Below are 23,263 nucleotides of genomic sequence, written 5' to 3'. Positions count from 1 at the left end.
AGGGCACTGCTGAACAGTGGGGTCCTGTCTGGTCCCCCTCAGGGTCACAGAACCGGGCTCAGAGTGGGAGGCCGAAAAGACCTGGCAGATCTCAGTGCCATTTCTAGGCTACCCTGGTGGCCTGGGACAGGCCCACAGTCTCTCAGTCAGAGAGTGTCTGCAGTTGTCAGATGGTAGCCCTCGCAGCTGAAAAGGCAGATGTGCTCTCTCAGGCCAGCGACCGTCCCTACAATGAGGTGCTGGCTGACTCAGCTGTCCCATCAGCTCAGTTTGCAGGACACAGATGGGAAATGCTGTGTGAGTGCTGGGAAGGGCTGCCTGCCGAGGGGCTCCGGCCCTGCCCAGCAGCTGGGAAGGAGGCCACACCATCCTGGCTCAGCTTCCTGCTCCACAGGGGCTTTGGACAAGGACTCCACCATGCCCCTGCAAACCTTTGTCCATAAAGTCCTCCATTATTGGCCTTACTATGGGGTGCACAGCCCCCAGGCCCTGGGGTAACAAGAACGGGTAGAAACATCAGCTACATCTACCTCATCCTTGTTTTCTTTTGTTCTGTTTTCACAAAACAGAAAATCCAGCCCCGATCTTCCTGCAAGTTGAACAAGCATGGGGTGCTGGGGGCTGGGCTCCCCCCTCCACACCCACCCTGCCACCCAGTGAGCAAAAAGGGGGCTCCAGGCCAGGGCTTTGCCAGCTCCCACCTGAGCCCTGAGGGCCGCCTGGCTCACTATTCGCTAAATGAGGAAACAGGAAAAATCCCATTTCAAACTGTTCCCCTTAAGACTCAGATGTTAATTAAGAAATATGCAAAGCTCTTCATTGGACACTTTAATTAAGTGTGTTAATTCCCTCTGCCAGAGGATGCTCAGCCACCTGGGCGTCACTAAAGGACCTGGGAAAGAAAAAACAGAGGGGGTAGGAGGGCAGGAAGGAGCAGAAGGGGCAGGACAGTGGTGGGCTGGGCTGGCCAAGGCCCTTTCTCCTGCTCCAGTTGGGATGTTGATCCATTGCTGACCCTCACGCTTCCCCACTGTCCTCCAACTGTCCCATTTCCTCTCTCAAAGCCCACCGAACCCAGCCAGGAAAGCCTGCCCTGAGTCAGGGCTACAGGGTGTCATCCACTACCCCCAACCCAGCTGCTGACGAAGAGAAAGCCTGCGGGGCCGGAGGAAGTTCCGGTGTCACAGGTGCCCCTGGCTGGCTGTGGACTGTGGACCTGCCACAGCCCCCGCTCAGGGTCTCAGCTTCCCATGAGAGTAAGAAGGAAGGAACAGGAGGAGTGAGCCCTAAAGAGTCCTATCTGATAACAGCCCATGCTTCAGCCATGTAGAAAGGATGAGAACAGACAAAGGAAAGGCAAAGGAAAGGAAAGGTCCTTGTGACCCAGAAAAGCTAGGAATCCAGGAGGAGAGCTTTCCTGGTGTCTTCGAACCCACAGGGTACTCCCTAGATGGTCCGCCCTCTGCCCAGTCATTCCTCCTGAACACCTTAACTCAGCCCTGTGGTTTCCAGGGACAGGGTGGCCTGCAAAGGTACCACATGGTAACTGGGGCTGGGGCTTTGGAGGTCCAGCCTCAGTCTCCCTTTTTGCACTGATGCCCTGACCCACCTCCTCCTTCTTTCCCCAGAGGTTTTACCTTTGGCAGAAAGATGTAAGTTCCAAGGAAACAGGGGGCCAGCAGGGCTGGGTGAGGAGAGGTCCCAGCCTTGGGTGGTCACACCAGCACCTCTTGTTGCCACAGGGGAGGCTGGGCTATGTCTCCTTTTGCTTGATGGAGAGCTTTCAGCTTTGCTTTTCTTCTTTTCCTCCCCAGCATCCCTTCACTTTCCAAAGTCTCCAGGCCTAGCTTCTGGTCTGGTCTTGGCCTCGGCCCCTCTCTCCCCCAGAACCCCATGAGCTTTTAGGGTGTTGCAGATCATCCCTGCCCAGCCCATACCAGGAGCGTCTAAGGGAGTCTACACCTGACCTGAGATATCCTCTTCTCCCCCAATCATGACTCTATATATTAATTGCCTATATAAATCAGCTGGATAGAGAGAGATTTCCCTTGTTGACAATGAAGAATTTTGAGATAGATATAAGGCAAAGGAGAAGTAAGCTCAAAAGAGAAGGCTGGAGTGAAAACTTTGTTTACTGAAATACATCTTATATCATCTTACTCAAGTCATTGAAGTCAGGCTCAGAGATGGCTTGCTCTCCCTCGTGGTCAAAGTAAAAACTAAAAATAAAAGTAAAAATACATGACCAACTGTAATATTCACAGTACTTATGAGATAAAACCAAACTAGTTGCTAAGTTTTTTGTAAGAGTGGAAAAGCAAGAAGTTCTTGAAAAGAGCCTAGAGTGCAGAAATTACGTCACCACTGAAAGGGCAAATCTACATGTTTCTATGATCAACTGGATGAGCATCACTGATGAAAATCAAGGGTGCTAACATCCCCGGCCTGAGTCAACGTTCACAGTCCTGGGTCCACACTGATATGCCCTACAGATAAATGACTAAATGAAAAACCAAGGGCCCTAGTTTTCAGCTTCTGGTCAAGACAGAGTAATAAGGGCCAGATTTATCCTCTCACCTTAAAGAACCAAAAGACAGACAGAATATATGAAATAATGATTTTCAAGACACTAGACATCAGACACTGAGGGACAATGACCCCTGAGGGGCATGAAACAAATGAGATGAGCCCCACAACTGCCCCCAAATTATTTTCTTGAGAAATTTTCAGGCTGCAGCTTAGGGATGCGGAGCCAGGTGGAGCCTGGCATACTCTCTGGATTGAGCTGAGAGTCTGGAATTCATGAGACTGAGGACCAGAGAGGAGGGAGATGCACAGGGAGAGAACTCCAGGGGTCTGCAAAGGGGCTCCTTCAAGTTTTCAGCTGAGGACTGATTAGTAAGTGTGTGCCACGCACTGTTTCTTTTACTCCATTTTAGTAAAGCAAACAGTGCGTGGTATCCACACAGGGCTTGGGAGAGTGCCTGTTCCCACTCATTTGCACAGGGGAAAGCCTCTGCAATCTCAGGACATTGGGCTCTAATCTCAGGACATTGGGCTGTGCCTCAATGTTGGGTAACAATTAGCTCCAGACTGAGCTCCACCCTGGTCTCAGCTTAAAAATCTTAAGACTATTTATAAGAATACAAAAATTACCAAGTATACAACATGGCAAAAGTCACAATATCAAGCATCCAATAAGAAAATTATTAGGCATGCAAAGAAGCAATAAAATATACCCCTAGCAAGGGGAAAAACACAATCAATTGAAACCAACCCAAAACTGACATGTGTTAGAATTGGTAATGACATTAAAAAAATTATTTGAACTGTATTTCATATGTTCAAAAAGTTAAACAGAGATGAGAAAAATATTAAAAAGGACACGACTCAAACTTCTAGAGGTAAAAAACCTATACTGTGTGAAATAAAAATACTCTGATGGGATTAACAAAAGATTAGACACTGCAGAAGAAAGTATCAGCAAACTTGAAACACACAGAGAAAGAATAAAAATAAATAGTTGGAACACCAGTGACTTGTGAGATGATATCAAATAGCCTAACATACATGAATTGGAGTCCTCAAAGGATTAGGGGTAGGGGCAACAGAAAAATATATTTGAAGAAATAATTACTGAAAATATTCCAAATTTGAGGAAAACTATATACTCACAGATCCAGAAAGCTCAATGAACCCCACAAAAGGAAACATAAAAGAAACCAGATCAAGACACATCATAAACAAATTGCACAGAATCAACAATTAAGAGAAAAATCACAAGAGAAACCAGTGGTGGTAGTGGGGGAGCATATTATGTACAGGGAAACAATGATAAAGCAATAGCAATTTCTCCTCAGAAAAATGCAGGCAAGAAAACAATGGAATACATCTACAAAGTACTGGAGGAAAAACCTATTAACATAGAATCCAATAGCTTTCAGATATAACATGTAACATCTTTCAAAAACAAAGAAGAAATACTTTTCAAACACACAATGCTGACAGCCTTCATCACCAGCACACCCTCATGACAAGAACTGTCACAGGATGTCCTTCAGGAAACAGTGCAATGACACCAGATGGAAATGTGGATCTACACAAAGGAATAAGGAACACCGGAAATGGTCACTACCTGGGTAGATATGTAAGATTTTGCTGTTATTGAAATCTCTTTATAATTGACTGTTCACACAAAAATTACTACAAGATGTTGGATCACAGGTCTAAGAAAACATAGAAGAAAAATCTTGTTACCTTGAAAGAAACGATATAAACCAGAGGAAAATGAAATTACATCTTTGAAGGACGAAAAGAAAAATATTGTCAACACAAAATTCTATACCCAGCAAAAATGATGGTAAAATAAAGAAAATCAAATGCCAAGATAATTCACTGTAGCAGACCTATAGCCTAAGAAAGGAAGTTCTTTGGGCAGAAGAAGGACACCTAACCATTCACACACATTCACTACATCCAACACAGTCAGAACATGCACTCAAGTCTGACAGACCTGGATTTTAATCCTGGCTCTGCCCCTTATTTCCTGTGTGATCATGGGTTAGTTACTATCCTCTGAGGCTCAGCTTCCTCATGTTTACAATGGGGGCAGAAGTGCCTGCCTCACAAAACTGTTATGAATCCTCTGCAAACAGTAAAAAGTTAATATTCTGGATGAAAGGCATATGGGAAGTCTTGGTACTATTCTTGCAATTTTCTATAAGCTAAAAGTTATATCAAAATAATGCTGGTTTTTAAAATTATGCACACAAATGCACACATCCATTTCTCACAGATTCCTGGCACATTCAGGAAATATTGTGCTGATTAAACATTCTGGTCAACATGACATTTTCCCAAGGAGCTAGAACATAATTGTACTTGGCATCAACTTAGTCTTCACACTGAACCAGGCCTGAGCTGGGTACTAGGGAACTGCTGGGAGCCCTTCTAACCACAGGCCAGGAGATGCAGCAAGTCTGGATAAGTCAGCTCAGTGGGCAGAACCCATGTGTAACTATCATGTATGCATGTGCACTGAAATACATGCAAACACACACACACATGCACACGTGCTCAGTGAAGTAGGCACCAGAAGCCCTGGTATGTGGGAACTTTCTAGTCGCCTGGTGTCTTAGCTGTGAAACTAAGAACCTTACAAAGACAATGTCTTCAAGGCTTCTTGAAAACCGCCTGAGTTCTGACCACACAAGTGGGCTGCAGAGCTTCTCCCAACCACAGTTGATCCACTCACTGTCTGGACCCTCTCTGTCTCCCTGAGTAATCTCAAACACTCTTGTCGGCTTCAAATAGATACAGGGTCTACCCCCTAGGTTCCACCGCAATACCATCACCAGCAGCCACTAGATGTGAGGGACAGCTACCCTCCAACATCAGCTCAGAAAAGGAGCTCCTGCTCACAGCACACACAGTTACCCTCTGGCCTGGCGTTCCTGGATAGCCAGACGGGCAGGCAGAATGCAGCCCATTTCAATGGGTTTGGAGCTCAGCCCAGCTCCAGTCAGACCCGACACATGCCAATCATGTCCATGTGTCTGAGTGGCTGCCTGGGTGCTGTGAAGAATTAATACATGGTGAGTATACGTATGTTTGAGAGAAGTGTATGTATGTTTAATTCCCATCTCCAGCTGATCTTTTGACAAAGCGAACATTAACGCAATTTGGTGGCTGATTTAACTGATAGGAACTCTTGGCCCATCCACAGCATGGAGTTGGATAAAGTAATATATATGCTCATGTTTAACCTTTTCTTGCCAAGCAAACTGCCAGTGGCACTGATGTTAAAAGCCTTGGTTACAGGGAGAGAAGAGTGGGCAGTGAGAATGGGGAGAGGGAGTCTTGAGAGGCATGGCCTGTGTTTCCTGGATTGTCCATTGAGGTCCAGCCAGAGGGGCCTTGTGGCAATGGACCCACAGCTCCCACCCATGGGGGCACAGCTGTGGCCTGGCCATGAGACCAACGTCACTCAGGCAGATTGTAGGTTGCTGTAGGCAGGGCATCTTCCCAGATGTGCACCCCTTCCTTCTCAGAGAAAGCCCTCAGAAGACAGCCATGGGTGCCGACCTTGAGGGCTCCATGAGCCCAGGAAGCTGTTTCCAGCACTTTGCTGGCCCAGCTTCTCTTCCTTCCCTCACACAGCCTGCTCGCTGTTTTTCCCCTTGCTGCTTTGACAAGGGGGAGCGGACGCAAGCCCAGGCCCCGCACCTCCAGAGCCAGCTGGTAAGAGAAGAATGGACCTCCCCATTCAGTCAACAGGACAGACTCAAAGCCACCTGCTCAGGATTCACTCAGAGTACGGAAAGCTTTCCAGGTGATGCTTACTATTCTGGGACGGAAAAGGCACTCTAGATTCCAAGGACCACAGGACTGGAAGGGGGCACAGGACCACCTAGTAGGCATGGAGGGACACTGTGTCTCCAATCCTGTTGGACCAGAAATGACACTGGTCAGGCCTTCGTGTAGCCAGAGGGCCAGGCTAGGGGAAGGGGGCAGGAGAGCTGGGTCAGTACTCACATCTGCCCACTGGACTTGAATGCCTGGGTAACCAGGACAAGAAGATGATAGCCAGGCTCACCTGTCCCTGTCCCACAAGCTCCAGGTCCCTAAGGAGCCCTTCTTAAAGGCAGCACCACAGATGGCAGGAGTCATCAGGAGCTCTGGAGCTGATCTTGTCTAAGTTGCTCACTGAGCTGAAGAGTTGTGAAGGCAGGGAAGAAGGGCCCCAGAGCACACAGCACCAGGGTCACGGCCAGACAGTATCTCTCCTGGTGCACAGCTAAGAGTCCCATCTCAGAGGTTTCTCTGAGTCTGTAAGGTTTACCCAACTGTGCCCAGGACAGAAATATCCACATAACACAAGAAGTGCCCAGGAGCAGCAAGGAGTAAACCATACCAAGGCACAGAAGCCTGGCTTCTGGAAAGACCACAGATCACAGTGACCTCAGAATACCAAGTGATAGCAAGAAGGCACCCAAAGAATGTATAATCATGTGACATGAAAAATCAAGAAGCAGGAAGCAGGAAGGTTTGCTCAAGGCTACATGCATTAACAGAGAACCAGGACCCAGCTCCCAGGGGCCTCCCTCGTGCCTATGGGTGGCCCCAGCCAGCTGCTTAACTAGGAGCAGGTCACAAACCCTCCTGGATGCTCCAACTCCCTGTTTGCAAAATGAGGGCACCTCTAAGGCATCTCCTTCCTTAGAAATCTTCATCCTATCTGTATGAGTTATCTGTGCTGTGTAACAAATACCACAAATTCAGTCGCCTAAAACAACATATAAGATTACATTATAGTTCCAGTGGGGCAGGAGTCTGGGTGCAGCTTATCTGGGTCCCCTGCTCAAGGTCTCACAAAGCTGCAACCATGGTATATCAGCTGGGCTGTGTTGCTTTCCAGAGCTCAGAGTCCACTTCCAATCTCCTGCAGTTGCTGAAAGAATTCAGTTCCTTGTGGCTGGGAGACTGAGGTCCCCATTTTCTTGGGAGCTATGGGCCAGGGGCTGCTCTTATGTCCTAGAGGCCACCCACAGTTGCTCGCCATGTGACCCCTTCACAGACCCTCTCACAACATGGCAGCTCACTTCTTCAAGGCCAGCAAGAGAAGTTGTCTAAAGAAACAATCATGGCAGGGACATCGTATCACTTTTGCTACATCTCATTGGCTAGAAGCATGTCTCAGGTGCCATCTGTATTCAAGGGGAGTAGACAAGTAAGGGTGTGACTCATTGGGGGTCCCCTCAGGTCACATCCACTCCACCATCACATATTTGCAGGTTCCTGAGAGATGCTGCCTCTACTCTTCACTCAGCCTTTGCCTCCTTTCCGACAGTGGTGAAGTAGCTAATCACCCTCAACAGAACCTCACAGGTCACTCTGCCTTAAGACTGAAGCTACTAGCTGGCCTGGATGGAGGCTGTGGGTGAGCAGAGGCTGACCCCTGTTGTGTCTATCGCACTGTGGGTTTTTGCACACTGCCCTGCCCAGTTTCCCATGTCACACCCAGCCTTCTCCCAAGCTGAGGTGGGTGGATGAGTCAACACTGCTGTCCACACCAGAGCCTTGGCTTAGAGTGGCCCTTCTGCTGCATGGTGGGTGGGGGCCGGAGAGGAGCAAAGTTATTCTGTCCCAACATTGGGGGTTCTGCCTTCTGATGTAGGTGGGAGAGAAGCAGGATGAGTAGGCTAGCGGGGCACCTTTTCACACATGAATTTCATATTCTGATCTAGGCAGAAGCCTGCAGTGTTTTGGCTGGATGCGGGGGAGTGGTAGGGGGACTTACTGAATTAGAATCAGGGAAAAATCTCTGGATGTTGGTGCTAATATCCTAAAAAATAAGTGGCTAATTCGGGAGCAGTGTTGTTTCTCCCTAAAGAGACACCCTTCCTGGAGGTGCTCTCTCCTCAGAGAAGAGCAGAACTAAACAAAGATCTCCCAGCCCCAACACTACGCCCCACTCAGAGCAGCCCCGCCTGGGAACTGCAGGGTCCCAGTGCAGCACAGACCGCTGGCCTTGAGGAGGGAGAGACGAAGCTCCATCTGCTCACAGAAGCCGGGCGTGGGCAGCTGATGAATGTCCTGCCTCATCCCCAGCACAAGGTAAGGGCCCTGCTCTCCACCCTTCCTGCCTGGCTGCAGGTTCTCTATCAGCCCTTGTTAAAGCAGCAGCCCCCTCCTCACCTTGTCCTCCACACAAATACAGACTTGGTCCCATCACTCCTGTGCCCCAACATGCAGTAACGCCTCTACAGGAAACTTCAGCCTTTGATTCTATTTGGTCAGAACCCAGCAATGGACAGCGCCACTGTCTAGCACTGCAAAGCACTCCGGCTTCTCAAAGCCCTGGTGCACAGACATCAAAGGCGGGTGGCTGTGGCTCATCTGGGTCTGTCTGGGTCTGGTGGCAGCGCCTCCCTCCTCTGTCTCAGTACTTTCACAGCTCTGTCTTCCCTCCATTTCTTCACTCGCCCTCTCTCTTCATTGGAGGGGGAAGTCAACAAGAAGCATTTGTCCTAAATGCCCCACTTCACCCTCTTCAGTCTGTGCAGGGCTGACTCCCCCCCAGTCAGCCACAGGGTGGGAACGGAACATTTTTCCTACTACTCACAATTAGCCACCCCCAGAGGGACCTGTGTGAACCAGGAATGGATCTTCTGGTCTTGCCTCAGCCCCAGGAGTGGGACAATGGGGGACCAGAGGGGGTTCACACAGGTCAAAGCTGAACTGAGCTGCTTGTGGCAGCTTCCAGGCCAGCAGTTCTGGAGATGACCCTGCTGAGCAGGGTGGCCTGATCTCATAGACAATTCACCTGGCACTGCTCAAAGGGCCCATGGGTGGCGACTGAAACACGCTGTGATCACTGGTGATGCATAACAGGATATTCTCCACCCACCAGCCACACCAGTAAAGGAGTACAGGTGGTGCTCAGTAACCTCCATGGGCACTGCCTGGACAGGAGACAGGAAGAGCAAGGAGCAGAAGTCACCAGGGCTTTGGAGGTTGGGGCTTCCAGCCTTGAGAACAGACCATGAGCTGGCCTGTGGGCAGGGAACTGCACCAGCTGGCCTGAACAGGCTGCCTGCTCCAGGCTAGGGCGAGGCTCAGGATGGCAGCCCCTGCCTCCACTCTGGCTCCCTGGCTCTTGCCCTTCGCTTTTTGGGCACCCAGCTTAAGACTGGGTTTCTATCTCCAAGGAGAGAGGGGGGCTCTCCCCTACACATCACTGCCTCCCTCAGGAGCTCAAGGTTCCCTGAACTTGTTGGAGAGCTGGAAGCTGGCAGAGAAAAGCAAGGGAATCCATGGGAGAAAGCAAAGGAGAGAAGACCGGCAAGGACAGGAGTGATAGGAAGCTGCACGGAGGCCCAGGGGAGCTCACCACACTACGCCCACCTCGGCCAGAGTCCATCACCTTGTACCACTCCTGATTCCCCAGAAGCCCCAGGCCCTTCACAGCCTTTGACCTTGACCCAGCCAGGTCCTCTGCTCTCCAAGCCCCCCACCCTTGTCTGCCAGTGAATTCCTGCTCCCTGGGCACAACCTCTGAGAAGCCCCGCCTTACAATTCAAGCAGACCACGCCCACAGCCTTGCTCTTACGGAGCACTCATTCCACCTGAGATTTATTACCTGCTTACCTCGCCAAGTACTGTTCTAATCACAGTACCTCAAAGCCTCTGCCCCTGCAGTCCAGCTCCTCGGGGAATGACCAGAGCTGTGAAAATGAGGTGCTCTTCCGTGAAGAGCTGCCGGGGGGGGGGGTTGGCGGGGCCCGGTTTGGGGGGGTCCCACCTAGTGGAGCAGGGTGAGTCTGTCCCACTTCCTCCCAGGAAGGGCAGCAGGAAAAACACTTGCCACAGAATCAGTGACCTGGGAGCTCTTCCCAGCTCAGCAGTAACCACTCTGGGTCCTGCACTCCATTTAAAGCCTTCATCTCTCAGAGCCTCATATCCTTCATTTATAAAATGGGATATGCAGCTCTACCTGTCAGATTGCACAGATGTGCGCCTTGCAGCTCATGACACAAAAATGACACATCCATGACTCTCAAAACCTCGCACCCCTACCTATCTCTCCCTCGTACATCTACAAAGAGGGGATTGCTGTCACTACTTCATTAACAAAATTGCCCATCACCTGAGCGTTTACCATGTGCCATGCACTGATGTATTCAATCTTCATGAAACCCCAACACGGTCATAATCACCCTACCGTCTGGTGAGGAAAAAGAGGACAGGGTGGTCCTATTATATCCCAACACTATCCAGACAGTGAGGGGCAGGGCTGGGGAGGAAGCCTCAGGAGGATGGAGTAAGATATGGGTTTGGAGTAGGAGTTGGGGCTGTGTCAGTAAGCTGGCCTGGCCTAATGGGGACACTGCACACTCCCTTGGGCGCTGGCCCTTTCCCAGGCCTCTCTGCTTACCACCCGCCACCTGGCTGCATAAGGAAGTGTCCTAGAGTTGAACTACCTGGGAGCTGTCACATGTTTTGTTGTCCTCATCATAGGTCATCATAGGTCATCTCTGTACAGAGAAATGCCTGCCCGCAGCAGTAGGAAGGGCAGGACAGCCCCATCCCTGTTGCCTGGCAACCAGGGCCAAACACATTCTCAGACTGATGAGCCACAGTACCCTGGGACTACCTGAGGGAAGGCTGGGCCCTGGGAGGTGGGCAAGAATGCCTCCCAGGAGAAGAGGTAGCAGGCTAGAGAGAACCCTGCACTGGGGACTGCTGGCAGAAGTTCTGGGGATAAAGAAGCTGGTGGACACCCTGATCCCTCAGTGATCACTCAGTCCAGTAGCATCTGGGGACACACTGAGGAAGCCAGAGATGGGATGGGGCTTATCCAACCACACAACTGGCTGATGGCTAACCCAGGACAGATTCAGGGTCTCCAGGGCCCTGACAGCTCCAGGCCTGCTGTGGGAGGAGGAGGCCAGACATTTAGTTTGGTTATTCCCTTCTTAGTAATTAGTTCTCAGCTGAAACCAGGTAGGGTCTTTCCTCTAGGCAGTGGGCCAAGGGCTAACTTTGAAGGGTATAAACTACCCTCATGCTCTCTATGAACTCCCTTTGAACCACCCCAAATAAGCAGTTCATTCAGCGTAAGGATGGAGTGCCTGCTATGCACTCCATAATCCCAGCTCCATCAGACTCCCACATGCAGAACCAGCTTCCTTCCTAGAGCCCCCTTGCCCTCCTCCCTTCTCAGGGCTCCAGTGCCCCCCACCAGCCTGGGGGAATCAAAGGACTCTTCCTGCCTACCCTTATGCTGTGATCTGCAGGCTCCTCCTCAGCAAAGAGCTTGACACACTCCCTAAGAGGCATTTATAACTGACCTCATGTCCACAATGCCGCAGTGGTCCTCTGTTCCATCCTCCCTGCGCCCTGGCCTGGACCTGCCTTAGAGGCATGAGACCCAAGGCCCAATAGCTCACTGTGTTTCTCACAGTGACAGGGTTTGAATTCTAATCCTGCCACACCAGCAATGAGTCCTTGGGCTCTCATGGATCTGCTGTCTCCTGACCTGAAAACAGGTGAATCCCATGTCTATCACAGGGTGCCCCTGCAGACCCTCAGGCAGAGTGGGTGGTCCTAAAAGCCACCTGAGGTTAACGAGGGGGAGGATATGGAAACCCAGGAGGGTGAGCTCCATTCTGTCAGGAAGAACAGACTCAGTCTGGACCCCTCCCCGTCCAATCTCCTTCCAAGGCCCTCGAATGACAATCCTTCCTACATGTAGATGTGACTGAGCCACACTCCCCAGCTGGGGATCCTCCACCAGTTCCCCATTTCCTTCAGAACAAAGTCCCAGTTTGAGGCCCAGCCAGTCTCTGGGACTTGCCCTCACCTCATCTCCAGCCACAGAAGAAGCTGGGAGAGCTAGCTGGTTGCCTCATGCTGGTAGCCCCTTTCTCTGGGGAAACCCTACCAAGGCAACATGCCCCATCACTGGCTGTCCAGGCCCTGGAAGAAAGCTCTGGTCTCCAACAGAAGGCACAAAACGGAGCCCCGCCCCTGCCCCCACTCCCCACAGTTGTCCAGGAACCTGCTTGGGCTCCAGGGTACATTCTTTTCATGTACTTCCTGGAAGCAGCCTTTGCTTTAAAGCTCTTTTCTGCTTGCAGGGGCAAGGTATACTCTGCTTTTTCATGGACCCCGCCTGGCACGTGGCTATGTCACCACCTGGGTACAGATGGTGGAGTCACCACTGGCTTAATATCAAGAGACCAGGATAGCTATGCTTTTCTACTAAAAACAAACCATTTTGCTAAATTGATAAAGTATTCATAGCAGTGAACACTTTTTTTTTAAAGATCCCATTTTGCTTAAGGCAAAAGTTATAACAATTAATAAAGGAAATTGGAAATTTCAAGCCACAAGAAACAGTAAAGAACCTCTCTTAGGAGTTTTGAATCTTCACCCTTTCCTTCCCTGTTCCAGGAAGCAGAGGCTGGCCTTCCTTCACCCATCTCCTCAGGACTTAAGTCCCCAGGCCCTGCCAGGGGCCCCACCATTTCCCTTTTAGCTCTGCCCATATCTGGGCATGTCTGGCACTTCTCCCCTGCAACTCCTCCCATGTTCTCTTCTCTGTGGTGAGAAACAGAAAGGAAGACAGACAGACAGACAGTGGAGCAAATGCTCAGTGGTCTGTCAGTAGTGCACCCTGCTGTTTATTAATTTTGCTGTTCTTCCCAACCTTTTCTCATCTTCCTCAATGGTTCTGTCCAATAATTTTTCTCAATTATTTACATTGATATCAACAGCCTTGCACATTCAGTGGTTCATTAATGAAGCAACAGTGGAAGACATGGGGTGGGGAGGACAGGGTCGCTCTGCAGCCTGGATGAGGCAGAGATGACACCACCTGTAGGCCTGCCCCGGGCGAGTCTGCAATGACAGGGCAACATCTCTAAGGATAAATATTCATGGACTGATTTTAGGGATGTAGTAAGTAACAAAGGACAATGAGGTTATTTTGCTATATTTTAATGGGAATTATTCTAATTTGGGGGCAGTAAATGATAATCAGATCATGTAAAAGATGATAATTACTATTACATCTGCACAATCAGAACATATTCTAACCATTTCTTTTTTCTCATCTGATTAGTTCTCTTGTCTCTGTCATCAGCATTGAGGGTGCAACTTTTCTCTTATACCAAATACAGGTGAAGTCTCATCTTGGTGCCTGACTCTCTCACCTCATACACACCTTTCTAAGCAAATGAAGCAAAGGTTCTGGGTCTGAATCCAACATTGAAGGTTCCTGCTCTCATCCCAGACACTAAAGACGGAAGAGAAAGTGGAAGAAGAGAAAGCAAGGCCAGGAAGCTAAGGCGCAGGACAGATTGGTGATTTACCCCAGACCTCTCAGTGAACTCTGTTGGCTTCAGGTTTGATATGTCCCTTCCTTCCCGCCTCTGGTGGCCTTACTGCTTTCTCATCCATCTTCGGGGGGGGGGGGGGGGCGGGGATGAGGTTGCCCTAAGAATGAGATGAACTGTGAGTCCGGCAGGACCAAGACTAAATGACCTAATTGTCTGTGAAAGATTCTTAAGCATTGCTAGTAAAAAAAATCTGCTTCTTGAGAAAGGAGCAGGTGTCAGGATGAAGAATCCTATTTTTCAAAGCCACCTTGATTACCTTCACTTTTAATCTATTGATGGGCCACCACCACCACATCTCAAACAGCAGGATAATCTCATCATTTTCAAACTGAGATAATTTAGGAGCACACACCTCCTGAAGATGAGGAGGAGGGCTGATGCCTGAGCCCTGGTCCTCTTAAGGTTCTGAACGGTGCCTGTAAGGGGCTTCAAATTCAGTTAGGATTTCTGTACTTAGGAAAAAAGTTAATGAACATTAAGAAAAAAATTCTGAGTAAGGAGGACAATGGAGAAATCACGAAGCAGAAGGAGACTGTTTTATAAAAACGCTCAGGATAAAACGAACAGGGTAAGTGCCCAGGTGGGCAGGCACAGCAGAGCCAGCCAGTCTGGGAGGTGGTGGGGGAGAGAAAAGCTCTGGTCTGGGCTTCAGGCACAACCACCAGGCCAGCAAATGCTCCGTGTGTAGTTGTGGGTGGTATGGTGGTGGGAGGGCAGGAGTCAGGGTAAGCCAGGCCACGGGCTGGGGAGGGTGAGCCCTCCAGGCAGAAGTGGGGGAGGCAATCAATGCTCCTTACCCTGGAGGAATGGGAGGAACGTGGAGGAAAAGCCCCTTCCCGGCATCAACAAGCCAAACACCTAAGAGTCGCCATTGTCCACCCCACACATTTTCTCCAGAGCAGGGAGAAGAACAGACAAAACTCCCTGGAGAGGGCAGGACCCTTGCAGGACCTACTCCCTGCACTGAGTGCAAAGGAGTATCAGCCGGTTGCCTATAAAGGCATCTCCTCCTCTGCCATGTGCTTCCAGAGCAGCTGTTGCAGCTCTTACAGACCTTTACTGTATTATACCCACAAATGTCTGCACTCCCCAGTGGGCCGTAAGTTCCTGAGGCAGGGAGACACCCAAAGGTCTGATTAAATAAATGGATGATGGAAGGAGGAAGGGAGAGAGAGGGAGGTGGGGAAGGGAGAGAAGGGTGAGTGAACAAATGACTAAAGGACTGAGTGGCAGCTGCACACAGGGTCACTGGGCCACACAACTCCAGGGACACCATTCCCATTGTGCTCCATGTGGATGGCACCTGCAGCAGCACCAGCGGCAGGGGCAGGACAGGGAGGTGGCTGGTCAGAGGGAGGAGCTGGCCTGCTGGCCTTAGCCTGGGAAAGCAGCCTTAACGTGTATCTACCCATCTTCCTGCTTCGGCTGGAAGAGTCTCAGGGAAGGCAGGTCAGAGGTGGCCAGAGCACAGCTGACACATCCAATTCCCCCTCCTCACCACACAATCTGAGATGCGCCCGACCACCCTCAGAATGCCAGCGGGAGAAAGACATGACCCACAGACCCACTCTTCTTCCTTAGACACATGTTGGTGCCTGTCATCTCTGGATGCCATCAAGTGCCCCAGTTGGGACTGGTGTGCATCACCCCCTCTGTCCCCCACCACTGCCATTAGCACAAGGGCATGACCAGCAGGCCCAGAGAGCCACTTAAGCACCAGCATGACTGCACAGCATTCCTACTGCAAGGAAACCCTTCATCCTGCGTCCACAGCACCCTCCCCACAATCCTACCCACTGCCAGGCTGACACTGACAGCCAGCCTGTGTTCCGGCGACCAGGGGACAGCAGTCATTCTGCTGCCAGGAGCGGGGGCTCTCTCACGGGCTGGAGGCGTTCTCTCCTGAGTGGCTCCGCAAGGGCTTCCCACTCAAACCAGACCCTTAGCATCTTCGAAGTCCTGATGCTTCTCCTCATCACCAGGCTCCAGGCTGGATACTCCTTTTGGGAGTCCAGCTGTCCTCACCCACTTGCCAGGCACAGGAAACAAGAGCAGGCCACATCCCTCCAGCCCCCTCTCCTGGCTCCTTTCCAGCAGACTCAGCTCATATAGGCAAGCCCAGCTGCTCTAGAAGGCTCTGTTGAGCTCAGCTCGCCTGTCTCCTGTGTGCAGAAGGTGAGGGACCCTCCGAGGTCACATCGGGAGGGAGAGCCAGAGTGGAGTTAAGGGCCAGAGATCAGGGTCTCCCATCACAGTAGAGGCTGTGGTGGTAATTCCCCAGTCCCCCCAGACTCAGAGATGTATACGTTCCCCTGCCAAACTCAGGGACCCTGGAAGCTTTGTAAAGTCTAAGGTAACCCACTGATGACACACCCAAGTAGGAGGCGGCTTCTCAGAGCCTAGGGCTCCCTGCTAGGAGGGGCCAGAATGACCTGTAACCAATCTCACATACAGCAGAGCCTTACATCCCTAAAGACCTTGTTCGAAGGACCCACAGACCCTGCCCCCAACCAACTAGCCTTGCATTCCCACCTGGTCACCCAACCCAGCCCCAAGCCTGACCAGATAGCGGCAACCATCACCCTCTCACGGAGGCTTCCCAGTTCCAGGCTTCCCCAATTCAAAGTTATCTGATTGTATTTCTCAATGACATGTCAGTGACTGGGAACAGGAGACATGGGTTTCAGCCCCAGAAGTGTTAACAGCTCATGGTGGGACTCTGGGCAAGGGGGTTTGCAGGATGCAGCAGGGCCCTTGGTCCATCAGGGACACTGAGAGAGCCCTGAGTTTTCACTGAAACTCACCAGACATTCTCCTCCTCATGAAAGCCCTAGTCCTTTACTAAAAAGTGTTCCAACTTGCAATAAACAAATGCTGGTTGAGAATCGACCAGGGTCCAGGCCCTGTGAGAGGCACTAGGGAAACATGAGGGAGTAAGAGGACTGCCCTCAAGTAACCATTTCACAGAAACGGAAACTGAAGCTGGGCGGGGCCTCCAAATCTGCTCTTGGATTCAACTCCCAGGCTGTCTGACCCTGGCAGAGTTTACCCAGGCCCCAGGCCCAGTAAGGCTGACATTAGGATTCAAAGACCCTGAAATACCTTCAGACCCTGGCTGGGGGGTTGTGGGGTGTGAGGGTGGGTGAGCTCTGAGACTGTAATCTATTAAGATCAGAAACTCAGACTCCAGGACACAGGTCTGGCTGGCTGAGCTGACCTTGTTCTGAAATGCCCCATCCTCAGGATAGGGCCTGACCACCTTCTGATAAAGGACTCTCCTCTTTACCATCCATCCCAGGTAATGGGCAGCAGCAGACAAGGTTGCCCTGTGCCCCACCACTGCCCACATGCACACACATCACAGGCTCTCCCAAGGTTGCTAAGTCTTGGCCCCTTGTACAGAAAGGCAGCAAACCAGGTGAACTGGACTGGTCTGTAGAGCTAGAGCTAGAAGACCTGGGCAGGGCCTGCAGCTCCAGGGTGAGAGGCCTCTGGAGGTATGTTCTGAGAACCTCTCCTTCCTACAGGTGTCACAGGGGTCCATGCTCTTCAATCTGGTGTTCCCACCTTGGGGCCAACCTGGGTTTCAGAGACGCTTTCCCAGGGGAGGCCTCTTGCAGCAGGGAAGCAGGTTCTCTTCCCCTCTCTTTCGCGCCCCTGGCTGGCTGCCACGGTGACCTCCCCTCCCCCAAGAAGGGCGGTGAGCTGGGAGATGGGGGTGGGAAGAATCGGCTGCCAGAGCTCCTGGGAGGGGTGCAGGGAAGCTAGGCAGGGCGTGTCGCCTGGTCCTTTCTCTGTCCAGCATCAAGCTTCAGCGGGCCTCTTGGTGCGAGGGGCCCCTATGCCATCCCCCAAATCTGCTTCGCATCGGGGAATCTTTGCTGTCTGTCATCATCCAGACCCCAGACCCTTAAAGAAGCTAACACATGCCGGTGAAGAGCAGTGGGTCTAGAACCTTCTGTGTCCAGGGGAAGTAACCAGGGGACCTAAGCCAGGGGAAGCAGGCACCCCCACGGTCCGGACTTGCCTCTTCGAAAGGAAGCAGGTGTCGGTCTTATCCTCCAGGCCCTTTGCCCCAGGGCCTGGACGCCCGAAATTACGCATAGTTGCTGGAAGGGTCCTCAGGGAACCCCTCCAGTGCTTTGGGATGGGGGATGGCCGATGCCAGACCCACCTCATTCCTCTTAGAGGGACGTCTGTCCTTTTTAGACCCTCGCCACCTGCCCGGTCGCCCGCAGCCAGTGCCGCAATGCGAGCGAGCCAGCGAGCCCGACGCTTTCAGGTTTTGGCCGGCGCTGCCCAGCGAGCCGCCGCCCTCCCGCCTCCCGTCGCACAGCACCTGCACCTGCCCCCGCCCCCGCACCCCGAGACCCCACCCCACATCCCAACGTCTCCCCAACCTCCGGTCCCAGCGCTTTCTCGGTCCCTATCCTTGACCCCTCCCCTGCCCGGCCCCGCCCGAGCCGGTCCCGACCTCTACCTGCCCATCCCTCCCCTGTACCCAGGCTTGAAGCGGCCTTTCTGAGCTGGGGCCGTGGGTCCCAAAGGGGTAGAAGATTTGGCAGCGGGGGTCGACTCGGCACCAAGCCAAGAGAATAAGCGGGATACTTACCGCTCTGCTCCCCCAAGAACACCAACTTGAATTTTCTCAGCGGGTTCCCAAAATCTCCCCCTGCGGACATGGTGCTGGCAGCCGGGCCGGGAGAGGAGGAGGAGGAGAAGCAAAGGAGCAGGGAGGGGAGAGGAGGAGGGCGAGGGGAGGCGGCCCGGTAGTGCGGGAGCCGGAGGGGGAAGGGCTGGTTGCGTGCGTCCCTGCCTCCCCAGCTGCGTCCCGGCCCCGGCCTGCGGCTGCGTGTCCAGCGGCTATGGCGAAGGAGGAGGAGGAAGGCTGGGCTGGGCTTCTGCGGGCGGCGCTTACTGCGGTGCGAGGCGGGCGCTCTGGCTGCCCGAGGCGCAGCGCGGACAGTGAGGCACGAGCTGAGCGGGGCGCAGGGACACGCGCGGGGCGGAGGGGCGCTCTCCCCAGCCGCGCGACTCAGCCCCCTCCCGCCTGCCTCCTCCACCGGCGCCTGCGCTCTGCGTTCTCCCCAGCCTCTGATGTCATGCGGGGCCCGTGGCGCTGCGGGGCTGGGGGGCGTCGGTCCACCCACTGCCCGTACCCGGGCGAGAGAGAACGGCCCCGCTATGCCTCCAACAGAACCCCAAATCAGGCTGTCTCTCGTTGCCCCTCTACGTCTGTCTTCACCACTCTATCCCTCCTTTCAATCCAGAAAAATGACATGAAATTGTCAGGGTACATTTGATTCTGGTCTTTGAATCTAAATGCCAGTCCCTTCCTCCCTGTCTCGTGACACCGATGCACAGCGCAGCCACCCTGGCAGGCGGAAAGGAAGGAGGCGGGGGTGAGACAGGGTGTGGTGGACTGTGTGTGTACAGAGGGCTCTGCTGTCAGTCACCCTGTGTGGTCTCTGGCCTCCCTCCCCTCTCTAGGTCCAGATCCCTCCTCTGGGCGCCTCTGTGGGGCCATGGGTGTCCCCGCAGACCTGGCTCGCGAGAGAGGAGGCACCAGTAATGGGCGCAGGTACCTCAAACCAACCGCTCCTGCGGATCATTTTATCCTAAATCAGCTGCCCCATGAGAGAGAAAGCAATGACGCCCTGAATGTCAGCATGGCCATTGCTAGGACAGTGCTCTGGGTTCCTTGACCCAGGGGCTGCTGGGCTGACAACACCACTCTTCACCCTGATAATTAGGTGTATCTGGACAATGAGTTTCCAGAGGATAGAGCTACGACCCTCAATTCCTCTGTCTTTACCTGATCCATTAAGGCACCCAATGATGGTGAGCGGATGAAAACAAGGAGCAAGGGCCAAGCAGCAGAAATACTCCCAAGCATTATGATTAATTGAGGTTTTACAAAACTGCCCTACCACCATGTAATCTAGTTTTTTTAAAGGGCTGCTCATTTTCACTGCTGTATATTGTTCCATTAACCCTGGCTGGTTTGGCTCAGTGGATTGAGCGTCGGCCTGCGAGCTAAGTGTCGCTGGTTCGATCTTCCAGTCAGGGCACATCAGAGAAGGAAAACTCTGACTCCAAAAAACCTCCGCTGCCTTGCGGCATACCTCTTCAGGGGAAAGGCTAAGGGAGTAAACCCCGACAGAAAATCCGGAGCCGGAGTCCCTAAGGCGGTTTGACGTTGTAGTCAACACCGGCAACTCCTGCGGCGCACCTGAAGCCAAGCTGTATTGACTCCGTCTTTCCCTTGGACCCTTCAGCTGCAAAGAGAGGGGGAGTCTGCTGCATGGGCAACAGCAGACCCTCCATATCACCCTGCCCAGGCTCTGTAGCTTCAGCTTCACTGGAGAGGACACTCCAGCGTCATCGCAAGATGTCGATTCAACACGGGAGGAGACAGATACCGTGTCACTCCCGAGTCGGACTGCACAGCCATTCTCGGCGGTGCAGATAGACTCTTAAGAAGCTACACCATCGTCTCTCGAGACAGACGGCTGCCGACGACGACGATATTGTTCCATTGTGTGAATATAACAGTCTATTTATCCATCTATTTTAGAAGGACATTTCAGTTGTTTCCAATGCTTGAATATTACAGATATTAATGCTGTTATGAAAATTCTAGTGCATGTTTGTTTCTTTGTTTGTTTTGGTGAATATATGTACTAAATATGCAAGGTCTGTCCAGAAGAATGGTTTGCAGGCCATGATGTAATCTGGCAGCCAAGGAGAGTGGACTGGAATGCGCACGTGTGAACAATGACGACTTCACTGTGCTAGTCAGTGGGGTTGGTAGGCACCATCGCATTCAAAATGACTGAGTGAGTAGAGCAATGAATCTGCATCAAATTTTGTGTTAAGCTTGAACATTCCTCCAAAAAAACTATTAGGATGATTCAGTACACCTTTGGGGATGATGCAACGGGAACAGCACTAATAAGAACCTGGTACAAATGCTTCAAAGATGGTCAAGAATCTGTTGAAAGTGATCCACATTCTGGAAGGCCTACAACAAGCAGAACACCTGAGAATCTTGAACGTGTATGGGCTGCAATCAACAAAGACTGGCAACTGTGACAACTAGAAGCTCATCTGGCAATTCCAAAAACTACTGTGTCTGGGATTTTGATGCAGGATCTTAGCATGAAACATATGGTGGCAAAATTTGTTTTGCGGCTTCTGCTACCAGAGCATAGGGACATTGTATTGCAGTTGCTAATGACTTGATTCAAACTGCTACCAGTGGAGCTAGATTTTCTCAAGAAGGTCATAACTGGAGATGAATGGTGGGTCTATGGCTATGATCAGAAACAAAGGCACAGTCATCCCACTGGAAGTCGCCTGGTTCTCCATGACTGAAGAATGCACGGCAAAATTGCAACAAGACCAAGACCATGTTAACTGTTTTTTGATCCGGAAGGTGTTGTCCACCATGCGTCTGTCTCTCCAGGCCAAACAATTAATAAGGAGTATGACCTCAGTGTTCTTGGTGGGTTGAGAGATACAATATAATGAAAATGGCTGCAGCTATGGGCAACTGGTGATTGGCAGCTTCATCACATAATGTGCCTGCTTATGCATCATATCTCCTGCAGAATTTTTTTGTGAAACATCTATTCACCCAGGTGACTTAGCCCTCCTATATAGCCCAGATTTGGCACCCTGCAACTTCTGGCTTTTCCTAAAACTAAAATCACCTTTGAACAGGAGGAGATTTCAGGCCATTGATGAAATTCAGGAAAATGCAATGGACAGCTCATGGCGATTCCAACAAAGGATTTTGCAGTGTTTGAACAGTGGAAGAGATGCTGGGAGAACTGTGTGATGCCTACTTTGAAGGGGACTGAAGCATCATTGTCCTGTGTACAATGTTTCTTATATCTCCTTCAATAAATGTATAGTTTTCATAGTATGTGGCTGGTTACTTTCTGGACATACTATGTATATTTCTTTTGTATATATATGTAGAATTGTTAAATCATACCGTGTGTATATTTTCAGTTATAGTAGGTATTCCCAAAGTAGTGTACCAAACACCAGTGATATATAAAATTTTGAATGTTTTACATCCTTGCCCACATTTAATATTGTAAATCTTTTAATTTTAGAGATTCTGGTGGATTTGTAGTGACTTCTCACAGTAGTTTTAATTTACATATTTGAAAACTAGGACTTAGAGAACATGTTATCTTTCTCTAAGAAGGATTTGCATTTGCTTATGCCATACTCTAGGAAATTCCAGCAAACAGGAATTTTTCAAAATCCAGTTTCAGAGTCTGAGATGACTTGCAGCCAGACTGAAATCTCTGTGAGAGCAAGTCTAATTGCTGCCCAAATTTACTATACTACAGTTATTTGGGTCCTCATCTCAACATGAGTCCTTGGCTTGAACTGTTAACCCCCTTCCTTTGAGATGGACTAAAATACTGCTCAGGCTCTCAGCTCACTTGTCCAGAATTATTAAATGCCCCCAGGGCAGAAGTCATGCAAATGTGCAGCACACTTCTAGATTCCCATTTTCTCCAAGATCTAGGCCAACTACTTGACTACTTTGTTCTCTTGCCAATATCCTCAAGTACATTTTTAAAACTTTACATAGTTTTTCTTGGTGTCCTGAATGAATTACTTATTCTTCCATCAGAAGAGGTATAACTGGTTTTTTTTTAATTGCCTCTTATTCCTTCTTCATTTTACTGATATTCTCTCACATCTTTAAATATATTTGTTATATTTATTATACTTATTTTATGCTCTTGATCTGCCTCTGCATTGTGTTCAGATATATATGTATTATGGTGGTTTTACTCCTCAGGTCTCTACTGATTTTGGCTTGTAAGCTCATTTCACTTGTTGTTATCAGCTGCCCAGTCTGATAATGTATAAGGGATACAATGAAGGTCTGTTTTTGTCCCTTCCAGTGATTCTGTAGGAAGGAATGGGGATGAGCCCCAGAATGGAAACCTTCAGGTACTCCAGAATTGCTACTCAACAGAGAAATTTCCCTAGTCTGGGATTTTTCTTTAAATTCTTTGAAAACAAAAAAAAACAGCACTTAAAGACAATAAGATCTTTCGAATGGCCAGCCACCATTTGTGAAATCATTAAACATCCATGAAATGGTCATCTGCCACCCATGAGGATTTGAAAGAGAATGGGATGAAGAGTAAATACCTGGTACCTGGTCATCCTGCATTTGTTTTGATCAGAATCTCAGCTCAGCATGGCTCTGATATTACTCTCACATTCCTGAGCAGCCAAGCTTTAGCCACTGATTTCTTTCTTCCAGAGGCAGGGGCCACCAGTCTTCTTCCCTGGGAGATGTGGGAGAGAAGAGCAAATGG

The 23,263-nt window shown here is 50.7% G+C and overlaps 1 protein-coding gene across 2 annotated transcripts in view; it reads right to left on the bottom strand.

Moving 5' to 3' along the window:
• RAB6B (RAB6B, member RAS oncogene family) overlaps positions 1 to 18,958 on the bottom strand; it is a 46,313-nt gene extending 27,355 nt beyond the window's left edge. The window contains exon 1 of one of the 2 annotated variants that reach the window (XM_090284321.1): positions 18,517 to 18,958. In XM_090284321.1, the coding sequence (XP_090140447.1) occupies positions 18,517 to 18,586 (70 nt within the window). In that variant the 5' untranslated portion in view covers positions 18,587 to 18,958. Of the gene's footprint in view, positions 1 to 2,160; positions 2,193 to 18,516 lie in introns of those variants that run through there. The other variant, XM_090284322.1, reaches the window with a different exon arrangement.
• Between the last annotated feature and the right edge of the window lie 4,305 nt (positions 18,959 to 23,263).

The sequence above is a fragment of the Furipterus horrens genome, unplaced genomic scaffold (assembly GCF_987537825.1).
Source record: "Furipterus horrens unplaced genomic scaffold, mFurHor1.1.pri manual_scaffold_7, whole genome shotgun sequence".
Classification (NCBI taxonomy): Eukaryota; Metazoa; Chordata; class Mammalia; order Chiroptera; family Furipteridae; genus Furipterus; species Furipterus horrens.
This window is presented reverse-complemented; position numbering and strand designations above follow the sequence as displayed.